General features: G+C 36.2%; 1 protein-coding gene across 2 annotated transcripts in view; it reads right to left on the bottom strand.

The window, feature by feature from the left end:
- Positions 1–5,665: 5,665 nt before the first annotated feature.
- The window catches only part of PDE3A (phosphodiesterase 3A), a 311,245-nt gene continuing 302,191 nt past the window's right edge, over positions 5,666–14,719 (bottom strand). For both annotated transcript variants that reach the window (XM_047866450.1, XM_047866451.1), the window contains exon 16: positions 5,666–9,716. In XM_047866450.1, the coding sequence (XP_047722406.1) occupies positions 9,475–9,716 (242 nt within the window). In that variant the 3' untranslated portion in view covers positions 5,666–9,474. The remainder of the gene's footprint in view (positions 9,717–14,719) is intronic.

Genomic DNA, 14,719 nt, shown 5'->3' with positions numbered 1-14,719 from the left:
AGCCAGCAATGATGTCAGAAAGAATGATCAGGACCTGAAGTAGCTTCAGGATTAAATAAGTTTAAATCGATCCTAATAAGCAGAAGAGTTTCTAATTATTTAAGAACTGATTTTATTTCATTTTTCTTTTCATTGGTTGGGGTGTACCCATATCCCGAGCTCCACCTCACATGGCTCAGCAGGCATAGGGGTGATCTGTAGAGCTGACCCAGGACACACTAAACTGATCTCCAAGGCAGTGGCTATGGTCCTCCCTTTGCCCTGGGCTGAATCTCAGGAGCCATTAGAAGATACCTATCATCACTTCTCTTACCCAACCATGTAAATGAACATTTGCTTACCTACGAACAGTTTTGATAGCACCTAGTTGCAGGAAGGAGATGAAGGTTGGGACTGGAATTTCCAGCTATTGCTTCCTTTCCACTGAGGACATCACTGTAAAAGGAAAGCCTTAGGAGAGGGATAAAGTTTACAACTCAGGAAGATACTGTCAATCTTCTGCCCTTTTGTGCTGCCTGTGATTGGAAGTATGTGTGTGTATACAAAAGAAAGAAAATACATGTATACAGTGTGTGTAAATACTCCACTGATAATAACTTGCCTAAGACACAGAAATACAAATGATAGATGGTTAGTTCCTTTGGTGAGGGATAGTTTGGGGCCAAAGTGAAGAAAGCTACAAATATACCAAGTTTAGGAGCAGGGATTTTGCCTAACAGGGAATGAGGGAAATCTGTATGTGTAGCTTAAAGAATTAATTCCTTGGAAACTGTGGGTAAAAATCACATTTGCTTTTTTTTTTTTTTGTCTGAAGACTGTATGTTTGAGTTAGTTAAAACACTCTGAATGTTTTGAATCATTCAGTTTTCTTAAAAGCTTTCAAAGATGCAGAACAAAAATTATTCTGAGTCTGTACAACCAAATATCCCATGTATTAGGCATCAACAGACAATCCGTATAGGACAAACTGTAGTATTTATAGGATCAATGGCAGAGCTATTTTATAGAACTCTGCAGCTGAATGCCAGAAATCTAGGTATGTTGATTATGGTGTTAACTATTTGATTAGACAAAGAACACAGCTTAGTTACAGAGAGATGAAACTAAGAATTCATCAGCAATAGGCAAGGAAATGTGACCATGGGGGAAAAAGCCCCCAGGAGTCCTTAGGAATTGTAGGAGTCCAGCAGATGTCTCACTATAGCATGTATAGCTGGGCACAAACCACTGCATTTGGATATGAGAGGGAAGGATTTCTTCAAAACTGGACGGAGGGCTTGGATTGTACAAATAACTACATCAAACATAATACCACAGAATTATATTTATATTATACATTATTTTCACATTGTAACATCCACATTGATCATCTGTGACACAATTCTAATAATTTTGAGTATATGTTTACTGTAATATTTATATATATATATATATATATATAAAAATCAAGAGGCACTTCCAGTAATTCTGGCAAAAAAGGAGCGTCAATATAGTGTCTATGCTAAAAAATAATAAAAATAAATACAAATTAATATTTTTTCTGTACAATTTTATGTTTTACAAAATATTTATCAGCCATTAACTAAATCACTTAACAAATAATTTTGATAGGAAGATACGAAGTATTGCTACATGTATTAAGTGTGAGATACAGGTGTAAGGACAAGATTTACTTCAATTGCAAAATGATCCCTTAAGTCCAATGCTTCACTCTTGGGTTTCTAAAAGTTGATAAATTTGGAGAGTTGTTAATAAACACGTTCAGTTGAGAGTGGTAAGAACTACCTTGTTAAAAATTGTCATGTGCAAAAGGCATTCCCTATACTGTTACTTTGGTTGCTACTTATTTGAAAATATTGCTTTTCAGGAATACTAAATTAAGTTAATGTAATACTCTCTGGTTTGCAAATACCCTACAAAGTCAAATATTTGGGACTTAAAACATAAACTTTCTAATGGCAGTTTTTTTGTTTGTTTGTTTTTTTCTTCTTAGGAAAAGGAAGAAATAATGACTGATCAGAACAACTGTTCCATCGGGAATCAGAAATCCATTTCAATACCAAAAAACAAATCAAATTAACCAAATCAGCCCAAACCAAAAATATTCTACATTCAAATTAAAGTTCTTTCAGTTGCATATACAAATATTACGATAGAAAGCCAGGAAGAATTCTTACTCATTGTTTTGCACTGAAAGTTTTGAATATTTTTAAAAGCACCGATTTTTCATTTTCTGATTTGCATGACCAAAATCTTTAGGAAGAAATATCAAGGGGTGGGTGGGTTCAGTGATATTTATTTCCAGTGCTCATCAACTAACAAACTGTCCTTGTTGGAGCAAAAAATGGTATGCATACTTCTGTGAGAATATATCAAGAAATGAATTGACACTCAAATGGAAAACAAAAACAAAAGCAAACCACCAGTTAAGCAAACAGAGTATGGTAAAAATCCCATGCAGATATTTGACAGAATATTAAAAAATAGTGATTATATAAAAAAACTAATGAATAAATATACACTAAATGTCAAGCCAATAAACCCCACTAACAGGTAATATATAGGTAATTAGGATTATTATTTAAAGATAGCAACACTATAGTACTGGTTTATGCTTATAACTAGCTAAAACATAATATGTGATAGGAGTTTTTAAGCCATAAAAATAACCAGTTAATTTTCAAAAGAAAGTTGGTGGAAAATTCTAACCAACAAGTTATATACACAAAACATCTTTAAACAACTACTTTTAATTTTACATTAAATCATCTAAATATTTTGCTATTATATAGGGAGTAAAATTACTAGAATTAAAAGAAAAAAAAAGTCCTTCCCATCAAAAGGTACTCAAGCAGCAGTTTCTAAGTTCTAAGGGCTAATTCACATTCCAAAGCATGTGTACGTGCTGACTGTATAATGGAAGTCAGGGCTGAAATATGGATCCATTAAGTGTCTTTACTCAAGAGTAACTGATAACTAAATTGGTTTATCACAAAGATGGAGGGGTGTGCTGGCATGATCCTTCACATTTTATGTTGTGTTCACTCCTGATCCATAACTTTTTTTTTTTTCCTGCTTTCTGGTACCATGGACTGCACAATGAAACTGGGTGTGGAGAGTTGTAACTTAGGTGAAGGGTATTTCTTATTCCTTATTATGGCGGAGAATTTCTGATCACTTTTCCTTGACTATTTTGAGTTAGAGAAGTAAAACTGAAGAGAAGTCACACTTTTCTCCTATGAGTTTGACTTTCTTTTTTTTTAAAGAGGAAAGGAAGAATTCCCTGCTAAAATTTGTTTCATTTGAAATAGGTACTTTTACTGACACTGAAATTTTAGTTAAAGCCCTGCTAAAATTTGTTTCATTTGAAATAGGTACTTTTACTGACACTGAAATTTTAGTTAAAGCCCTGCTAAAATTTGTTTCATTTGAAATAGGTACTTTTACTGACACTGAAATTTTAGTTAAAGCAGTAAAGCTTTAACATGATTTTTAAAAATTTATGTTTCTGTTAATGAATTTCAAATTCCGACCTACCATTTGATCAGTCTTGGTAGATGAAGTAGTGGGTGTAGTTTATTGCCTGGTCAGTGCTTCATCTGTGAAAGTCAAGATTAATAAGATTTAATTATTTTTAGTAATGAAGATAATGTATTTGGCTTTTTAACAGTGTTATAATTTACTAAAATATAATCTACATTAACAGACCATTTACTTTAAAACAATCTAATCCATGAAAAATTGCTGGATAATACATTCCTTTTTTTTCTGGACAAGTCTGAAAAAATCAGGCTATAATTTGTGCATTTCATCTAATTAAATTATTGGTACTAAGTTTATTTTTATCTATTTCATGTATTTCTTGAACCTGCCATAAAACAATTTCCTCCCTGAGGCATGAGAGATATTAGACAAATAATTAAATATTCTTTCCAGTTTTTTATGACACAATAGTAGTTGTAATTCTATCAATATATTTAGCGTCTCTCTACCATGGAAGGTCATTTTGTGAGTTTCGTTGTAATTGAATAACAAAAAAATTTTAAACAGCTTTGTTTCAAAAACTATATCAAATTTAAATATTTTTGATAGTACTTACATACGATGACAATATTACTCTCTGAAGCATTTTTTTAATGGATTATTTGCATGCTTAAAGAACCTCTTCTTGATGTGAAGCAATGAGGAAACTTTTCTGAACAGGTACATGTTCACTATCTATCAAAAGAAGGGTTGACTTCTCTTCTGTTGAGGGAAGCAGAAATCCATGAATACCAATGCCTTTCAAGTAATCAACCTTAGGAGTAGAATATGGAGAAGAACCCGCTACCTTTAGATAGGAAATTTGGGCTCATTTTGCAACCTGAAGCACAGAGCAAAAGCTAATTTTGTTTTCCATCTCTATACAATTCCATATAATTTATAGTCTTACTGTACTAAAATAATTTATGGTGGATCAGTATTTCTGAATCTGCAGATGTTAACATGGAGTTCCACCAAATAATAAAGCTTTAAGGTTTAGTTTTGGGTCTTTAAACATATTTAGCAGGACAATGCCTAATTATTTTTTGTCACCATTGTTAACCTGTTTGAATGATGTGATAGTATGAACGTAAAGATCACTCAGGTAAGGTAAAAGCACCATTAGGTAAGGTAAAATTGCAGCATGGTAATAAATGAAATGTGTGAGGTGATACGCAAATTGCCATGGTATGTAATATAGACTGAAAAATCTGTTCTTCTCTGATCATGGATTATTAGTGCTAAACATTATAAATACCATGCAAACCTCAATTTAAGTTGCTGAATGCATTGTTTATAGTTTAATTAATTCAGTGCTTATATGCACTGAATATGCAATCAATCAAATATGCAATAAGAATTTGAGTATTTACTAGAGGAACACACTGATATGAATACAGGTGGACCTAAAACTTGCATATTTTGCCCTGATTAGAGGTTCTAAGAGTAATTTAATTTTGGAATGCTCCTCGCTTAAAACGGCTAATTGGTCTCCTAATCTTATGGTGGAATTTTGTTGAACAGATTAGAAAAACAGACGAACAGTATCAGCAAATTCAGTTTCCTTTCATGGAAAAATCACAAGAGAAATGAATGACCTAGAACAACGATCATAAAGTATTTTGCTGCTTGTTAGGAGCGAAGGTGAATGAAAGAAACTCAGTTTGGTTTCGAAGTATACAGATATTTTAGGTATCAATGGTCTGGAGGTAACCTATGAGCATTTGAAATTTTACTGATATTTTTCTTTCTACACACAGGAGCTGAGAATCCCTAGAATAAGGAGAATCTTGATTTACCCCAGGCTATGAAAGCTTACAAAAGTTGGTTTTACTGGAGGCTTCTGCCAGTTTGAAAAGACAGTTTATTTCCAAAGTGGCATATAAACCAGGAAAGGCATTAAGTGGGACTCAGGGTTAGGATGGAAGAAAGGACAGTAAGATCCTTACTGTGGTTTTCATTATTATTTTAGAAATATTTCAAAAGGTGAGGACAATGGAGATCCCCATACTGACAGCGAAGCACCAAAATTACCTCCCAAAGTAGGCTAGAAATGATTTTTTGATCAGTCACTTCTCATTGGTCAGGAATTGTTCATCACACAAATATCACTTATATAAAGCAGTCATTTCAAACTTTAGACTTTATTTACAATGATAATTTGCATATCTTTATTACTTAGAAAATAATTTATATTTTTCCACCATTTAAACAAAAAATAGGCCTGAGTCTCATGCCTCTTGCACAGCTTTTACCTTCAAAGAAAGTTCTCTGGGCACGTGACAGGGGACGTCGGGAAATCGCAAATCAAGACAGGCAGGGGACATGAGGAAATCACAATACATACATGTTATACGAACAGTCTGCACATCGTACAATCCCTTTTCTTTAGTTTTACTGGGATTGCAATAATTAGGGGTTTGTTCTGGAAGTCGATCAAAACGGAACATATAGAATTGGGTATTCTTTTTTTAGAAAATGAGTATTTTCTTAAACATGAGGACATTCCTTCACTTGCCAGATGAAGACTAGTATAGATCTATCCCTGTACAGTGCTACTATCTTCATCTACTGAGAGAAAACCAAATCTTATAGAAATGACAAATAAAATTTTATAGTTTAGAAAAAAGCTAAAGGGAACGATATCCTAAAGGTTGGCTTAGTTGGATACCTGGAAAGGACATTGTAATAGCATGCTGGAAACGACAGTGATGACACTCATAGTAATACCTGGTCTTTTCCTTAACAGAGAGCAACCCCTAGAATCAAGGTCACCAGCTCCGAGTTTTCCTCCCATTGGGTTTATGGCTGTCTGTACAATGATCCTTTTTCCTAAATGGGCTACAGATTCCTTCATTTGAAAGACCTGAGTTTACCTAAATGGCACCTATAAATAGGCTCATATAAAAATGTAGCAAATTGCAACAAACACACTGGCACCACAGGGAATAAGCTCTGGAGTTGGAAGTGAACACAGTAATACTGCTGTCACCGAGGAGGGGGAGAACATAGCCAGCAGAAAAGATCTTTTTATGCCCCTGGTCATCCTTTGGGATGTACTGAATGTGTATGAAAGGGTCATCCTTGATCTCTATTTATTTCAATGGACTTTTAGCTGTAATATCCTGGCAACTGATTTTTGAAGAAAAAAAGGTGATCAATCTGCCTGGACTGATTAACACAATCTGGGAATGAAGAGGTTCTAAGTGCTTTGGCCACCATTATTTCAGGTACTTTAAAACAGAATAAACACAACTGGGTCATTTGCTAAGACCTCTACTCTGGCAGCCAGACTGGCCAGCTTTGACACAGCAGCTGCCAATACACAGTTATAGACTCGTGACTGTTTTGCTGTCACACTACTTGCTCCACAACCTATATTTGTGCTCACTTTCACCTGTGTTTTAGACACTTGTCATACGACATTTGGAGAATGGGGAAAGATTTGTTTTCTTAAGTAATTAGGTACAAGAGATAAACGAGCACATTTTTTCCCCCTCTTCTCTTATTTGCAAGGGAAGGAAAACAGTTAATGTCACTGGGGAAATGCATTGGACTCACAGTAATTTTTGCAAACATGAGACACAAAAGCATTACTAAGAAAATGGAAAACAACTCAATAAATCCTGAATAGTGAAGACCTAGTGTTAACACAAAAATATGAAATTATTCTCATTTTTGAAACAGAGTCTGCATCTATTTGATCCTTTTTCATATTTTCCTACTTAATGCGAAATCTGCCCTGAAATTGTGTTTACTTTCGATATTATGTTTGCCTTATTTGAAAAATGCCATAGGTTAATGTAAAATCACTGCTTTGGAAAGGAAGAATATTCATTTATGAGAAACAAAAGCATTTTTAATGTAAACACTCTTTGCTATGACTTCAGAGGAAAGAAAAATTAGAAATCACCATCATGGTTAACTTAGAAGCTAAGATCGTTTCATTGATGAACAAGTTCTTCCGTACATAGTACTGAAGGAGGAATTATAACCAAAAAACATTGGCGGGAAATGGATACCAATTATAAAAATTCGGTATTGGTTATGCAAGTCTTTCTCTTTGGGAGACATGAACCCCAAAGTGACCTAAAAGTTCCAAGTTCCTAGGAAAAAAACATTCTTTGTGGCATCTTCCTTTAATTGGCATAAAATAACTATCTGATTATCATTTAAATTAGAATAGGTAGATATGTGGCTGTCCTTAGACCTCCGTGCAAATGATTCATCACTCTCTTACTGGGCTTGGAGATAGATACAATGTATAAAAATGGTGATTAAAATATAACTTTATAAAAATGTTTCCCTTTTCCTTTTTAAAAAAAAAGAGTTTACTATCTACAGAAACAAAAAAAAATCTTTATATTTACATCAAGATAACTATTCATGACAAATATAATAATATGAAATAAAATATTGGAAGTGAGTATCAACTTTTTAAATAAGGTTTGGCTCACAGCATAAACAAGTGTAGATGAACAAATAAAAAAAAAAAAAGACTTTCAATAATAGGCCCAGTACCCAAAATTCCCTCTATAATTTTCCCTGACAAAAGAAACATGACAATGGGCCAGATTGCAGACAGAAGCTACCTTACCCCACGGCACGTGGAACACCACAACAAGGTTGTTGTCAGTGGGACCTTCACCACCCAAAGCCAATCTTCAACAGTTGCCCAGAATCAGGCTTTCACTACGTCAACAAACACCACACCCTAGGTTGCAATTTTCCCCCTTCATCTCTCGCTATATGTCCCATAGTGGGTTTCTGTTTGCCTTTTTTTCTTCTTTTCTATCACACATTTTGCAGCATATTTAAGACATGGAAGGTCACCGTGAAGAGCAATTCCCCCAAGTCTCCTCTGGCAACTTTTCAGAATTCTAACCTAATTAAAAGATCGGACTTCAGCCCCTTCTTAGGTGTTTATGTATAAAGAATGCCATCCCCTTAAAAATAGTTGATTTGATCTTACATGAGTGACAGACATACTCACAGACAAACAGCTCCTATACATTCATTAGGCAAGCAGATTGGAAAATGCCTCAGTCTTCCAGGTTTAAGGCCGGCGATAGAGTGCCTCCAAGTGGTGCATTAGCATAGTACCAATCCCGTGGCCCTCTCACCAGCCTGTGAATACCCTCCCTCTTCAGAGGGCCCTGGACTGAAGCTAAATGGAGGAAGGCATTTGGAATGGCTGCCTCTCAGACACTCCAGAGTGAACTGCCTTCCGTTTGTTCAGATGTGCTGAGTCATCTGCTGCAGCTATTCTATGAATGACTAAAACCATAAAAATCTCTGTTGACATAAGCACATACATACACACAAGCATGCTCTCTCTCCTCTCTCTCTGTCACACACACACACACACACACACACACACACACACACGATATCGGCAGGATGTAGAAGAATTCAAATAATGCTCTGGAACTTTCATCCGTCAGTACTAAGAGCAAAAGCTCCTTAGTTGGTAACTTACATTCACTGCACTGTTTCCCTGCTAAGCCACCCCATTTCCTCTGTGAATTGTTTTCCTTTTTTTTTCCTTTATAACTTACTATATCACAGTGACCACTATATATCTTAATATGAATGTTACTAAAGTGTGGAGCCAGTAACCCTGGCTTTCAGTGTGCATGTGCGTGTATGTGTGTGAATATGTTTTACATGTATCTACGTGCGAGCTTATATACACACACACATATATACTTCTTCCTTAAAAAAAATCCTTGGAAGCTGGTGTTGCAAATGTGAAAGCTTCTCCGAGCAAGAGTTTTTAACAATGTACCTCACTGTAAAAATAAACACATAAAATGCGAAGAATTCCCAAATGCAATAGCTGTTTGCCCATCTTCTTGTATTTCTACAGTGTTGTGTCTAAGTGTTGTGCTGGCTTGAAAAGAGTCTGTGACAAGTCACTCTGTTGGGAAACACAGCTCATTATATCCATCGTCACTGGTTTTGCTTCAGGGTTGGGATCTCCTCTCCTCTTGGCTTCCCTTTCTCTTCCTCTTCTTCCCTGATGGCCTGGATCTGTTCTGAGGAATGCTGTTGGGGTGACTGGTCCAGGGATTGACTCTCTATGCCCGCCAACCGCTGTTCCTCTTCAATGACTTTCTTCCACATCTTGTGGTTCTGCAGGAGGTGTTGAGTTATTTGGCAGTAGATTTTCCTCCTTTTGAAAGTTTTCTTTCCTGAGAAAACACCAAATTACTTATTTGTGTGCTGAGTACATGGTGGTTATTTTTTTTTCACATCATTAATAGGAGCTAAAGTACCAAACAGATACATATACCACTTGATTTGTGTATCATCATAATGTTGCTTTCAAGAGTGGGGAAATAAGAGGGAGATGGCAACCATCATTAATATATCATGGTTACATCGAGACATACTGTGAACCGGATTTAATATCCAGTAATGCCCAATAAAAAGTTCTGCTTAAGTTTTGGTATTATTCTCAATACAGTCAGATCCTCCAGATTTTTCACCTGGACTACTGGAAGAACTTCTTGTTAGGTCTTCCTTTACTTTGTCAGCTAATTCAACCCACAAAAGTCTACAAGATTGATTTCTTTTAGGATGGTTTGAATGTTATTGTTCTGCTTCACACGGACTAAAATATTAATTTCAAAGTCCTGTCAAAGTTCTCCCACAAGCTGGCAAAAGCATGCTTTTGCAGTCTTCCATCTTCCGCAGCCTGGCTTCTGTCTCTACTTCCATATATACACTGAACTCTTCTACTGTCCAGCAGGTACTGGCCCTCCTTCTCAAATGCTCTTCTCAGTCCTCAAAAGTTCATGCCCATTTATTATTTTAAGACTCAGATTTTACTGAATTGCTCCTATAAGAAATATTCTCTCCCCCTGTATCGCCTCACTCTTCTAAACTCTCATTTCCCTCCATTCATGCTTCCAAGAGTACACATTGTTTTCATTTTTTTCCTTTCTCATTATCTTGGTATCTTTTTCTGATAACTGCATATCCAAAATCAGAAACTCTCATCCCTTCTTTCAATTATATAGTTCTAGAAAAGGTTGTCAAACTCTACTTCCCCACCCACCTTCCCACAATATAGCCCTGTTGCAGCAGCTAGTCAATGGGTGTGACCCAAATCAGGTCACTCAGCGTCTTCCCCTGGAAATTTTCCCAACAGCATGGAATCAGTCAGGGAATGGGGGCCGGGGATCTTTTCTCCTCTGCCTGTTTATGTGAAATGAAGTGAATATAGAGCTGGCTAGATTTCCAGTCTCACATAGAAAGAAAGGTTGAAAGATCAAGCTGTCAGGCAGGTGACTCAGAGACAAGAGCAGGTGCAAGTAAGCGTGAATACTGGACAACATCCCAATTACCTGAACCAGTAATTTTCCCTTTTGTATATACTCACTTTATTGGAGTCTTGTCACTTGTAACAAAAACAATGTCCTTAATGATGTGCATTCTTTTATCTTTATTTTATTTAATTTTTTAAAGTTTATTATTTTGAGAAAGACAGAGACTGCACGAGTAGGAGAGGGGCAGAGAGAGAATCCCAAGCAGGCTCTGCAGCACTGTCAGCACAGAGCCCAACACGGGGCTCAAACTCACAAAAGTGTGAGATCCTGACCTGAGCCAAAACCAAAACTTGGACGCTTAACCCGCTGAGCCACCCAGGTGCCCCAATAACATGCATTCTTTAGGGCACTTATCTTGCTCTCATATATTACAGGCCTTAGCCCCTCTACTAGACTACAGCTTCTTTTAGGGAGACTTATAAAGAGAAGTACGTATCTTATACAGAATGAGGCTCAGCAAATATGCATTTGATAAGTAAATAAATTACATTGTCTTGGTGATCAAAACATTTCATGTGTTCAACATTGAAATAGTAAGGACAATTTTCACAGAATCTCTTAAGGAACTATAATATCATCAACTTTGACAGATGAAACATAAGACATTTTAAAGACCTTTGAATTGATACCATAACTCACTATTTAGTCTTCCAATTCTTTATCTACTTATTAAGAACCTAATATGTACCAAGTATGGTAGGTTCTGGTCATTCACTGAGAGACATAATGCCTGCCAGCATGGAGCTTTTACTCTAGTGGGCAAGAGTGAAAAGGTAGGTACAATCACACTGAGTCTTACAAAATCTTTTAAAGGTGCCAGAAAGAGACAAAAATTACTCAGCCAAGAGAATATGGCATGATGACCATGGCTTGGGCTAGGAAGAAAGTAATGAAAATGAAGACAAGTAGATAAATGTGAGACATATTTGTGAGGTTTAATCAACAGGACTTTGGCAACTGATTAGATGTAAGGAAAAAAAGAAGAGAAAGGAATCAAAGACAACCCTGAGCTGTCTGGTCTGAGTCATTGAGTAGGTGGTCATAAGATGTACTGAGAAGGCAATGTTAGGTGAGGAGATTTGAGGGAGATGCTGAACATGAAATGTCTGGGAGACCTTCAAGTGCGGAGGTAAAGTAAGAGCTAGACTTGAGTTTAGAAGAGGGTCTGGTTGTGGCCAGAATATAACTTTTAGTACCTTCATCCGAGTGGCCATCTTAGACTTAGACCAAGAATTTAAAAATTAGGCTAAGATCCCCTATTGGACTATGAACTTTCCAATGCAGAGAAGCCAGGTCCCTCCTTTTGTGTGTATATTGTATACAAAGCTCCAGACTTTAGTAAGAGTTTACTAGATGAATCATGTTCTTTCTAGTTTCTGTTCCACAGGTCCAAGTAAATGATGAAGTGGTGATAAGTGATAAAAATGACAATGATATGAAAAAGCGGTCCACAGGAAATTATGATCTAATGGGGACTACATTAAAGAGTTAACAGTACAAGTTACCAGGAATATCAGCAGGGATATTTGGGTTTACCTAATGAAGTAGTAATGATTTACAATGTACAATCTGAGAGGAAAAAAGAAGAAAAAAATAGTAAGAATAGGAAAAAATACATGAGCTATGAGATATGCCAAAGGAAGTAGATCTTTTGGAGGCCATCCACCAAAATTTTTATGGAAGTACTAGTGATTCTGTTAACAGTTTTATTATAATATACCACAAAAATTCTTTTATTTTACAGGGTAAGATCAATTTCAAAATACAGTTAAAAAAAAAAGGACGCTGATAACCAGTAAGGAAACTGAATTAGTAATCAAAAATCTGCCAAAAAACAAGAGCCTAGGGCCAGATGGATTTCCAGGGGAATTCTACCAAACATTTAAGGAAGAGTTAACACCTATTCTCTTGAAACTATTCCAAAAAATAGAAATGGAAGGAAAACTTCCAAGCTCTTTCTATGAAGCCAGCATTACCTTGATTCCAAAACCAGACAGAGACCCCACTAAAAAGGAGAACTACAGACCAATTTCCCTGATGAACATGGATACAAAAATCCTCAACAAGATATTAGCCAACCAGCTCCAACAATACGTTAAAAAAATTATTCACCACGACCAAGCGGGATTTATACCTGGGATGCAGGGTTGGTTCAATATCTGCAAAACAATTAGCATGATTCATCACATTAATAAAAGAAAGGACAAGAACCATATGATCCTCTCAATAGATGCAGAGAAAGCATTTGACAAAATACAGCATCCTTTCTTGATAAAAACCCTCAAGAAAGCAGGGATAGAAAGAGCATACCCCCAGATCATAAAAGCCATATATGAATGACCCAACACTAATATCATTCTCAAAAGGGAAAAACTGACAGAAAGAAATAAAAGGCATCCAAATCAGCCAGGAGGAGGTCAAACTTTCACTCTTCTCAGATGACGTGATAATCTGTATGGAAAACCCAAAAGACTCCACCAAAAAACTGCTAGAACTGATTCATGAATTCAGCAAAGTTGCAGGATATAAAATCAACACACAGAAATCAGTTGCATTCCTATTCACCAACAATGAAGCAACAGAAAGAGAAATCAAAGAATCGATCCCATTTACAGTTGCACTAAAAACCATAAAATACCCAGGAATAAATCTAAACAAAGAGGTGAAAAATCTATATGCTGAAAAGTTTAGAAAGCTTATGAAAGAAATGGAAGAAGACACACAAAAATGGAAAAAGATTCCATGCTCCTGGATAGGAAGAACAAATATTGTTAAAATGTCAATACTACCCAAAGCAATCTACATATTCAATGCAATCCCTATCAAAGTTACACCAGCATTCTTTACAGAGCTAGAACAAATAATCCTAAAATTTGTATGGAACCAGAAAAGACCCCGAATAGCCAAAGCGATCTTGAAAAAGAAAACCAAAGCAGGAGGCATCACAATCCTAGACTTCAAGCTATACTACAAAGCTGTAATCATCAGGATAGTATGGTACTGGCACAAGAACACTCAGATCAATGGAACAGAATAGAGAACCCAGAAATGGACCCACTGATCCATATGGCCAACTGATCTTTGACAAAGCAGGAAAGAATATCCAATGGAATAAAGACAGTCTCTTCAGCAAGAGGTGCTGGGAAAACTGGACAGCAACATGCAGAAAAATGAACCTGGACCACTTTCTTACACCATACACAAAAATAAACTCAAAATGGATGAAAGACCTCAATGTAAGACAGGAAGCCATCAAAATCCTTGAAAAGAAAGCAGGAAAACATCTCTTTGATCTTACGTGTAGCAAGTTCTTACTCAACACATTTCCAGAGGCAAGGGAAACAAAAGCAAAAATGAACTACTGGGACCTCATCAAAATAAAAACCTTCTGCACAGCGAAGGAAACAATCAGTAAAACTAAAAGGCAACTGACAGCAAGGGAGAAGATATTTGCAAATGACATATGAGATAAAGGGTTAGTATCCAAAATCTATAAAGAACTTATCAAACTCAACACCCAAAAAACAAATAACCCAGTGAAGAAATGGGCAAAAGACATGAATAGACACTTCTCCAAGGAAGATATACAGATGGCTAATCAACACATGAAAAAATGCTCCACATCACTCATCATCAGGGAAATGCAAATCAAAACCACAATGAGATACCACCTGACACCTGTCAGAATGGGTAACATGAACAACTCAGTCAACAACAGATGTTGGCGAGGATGCAGAGAAAGAGGATCTCTTGTATTGTTGGTGGGAATGCAAGCTGGTGCAGCCACTCTGGAAAACAGTATGGAGGTTCCTCAAAAAGCTAAAAATAGAAATTCCCTATGACCCACCAATTGCACTACTAGG

This window comes from Prionailurus viverrinus, chromosome B4, assembly GCF_022837055.1.
Source record: "Prionailurus viverrinus isolate Anna chromosome B4, UM_Priviv_1.0, whole genome shotgun sequence".
Lineage (NCBI taxonomy): Eukaryota > Metazoa > Chordata > Mammalia > Carnivora > Felidae > Prionailurus > Prionailurus viverrinus.
This window is presented reverse-complemented; position numbering and strand designations above follow the sequence as displayed.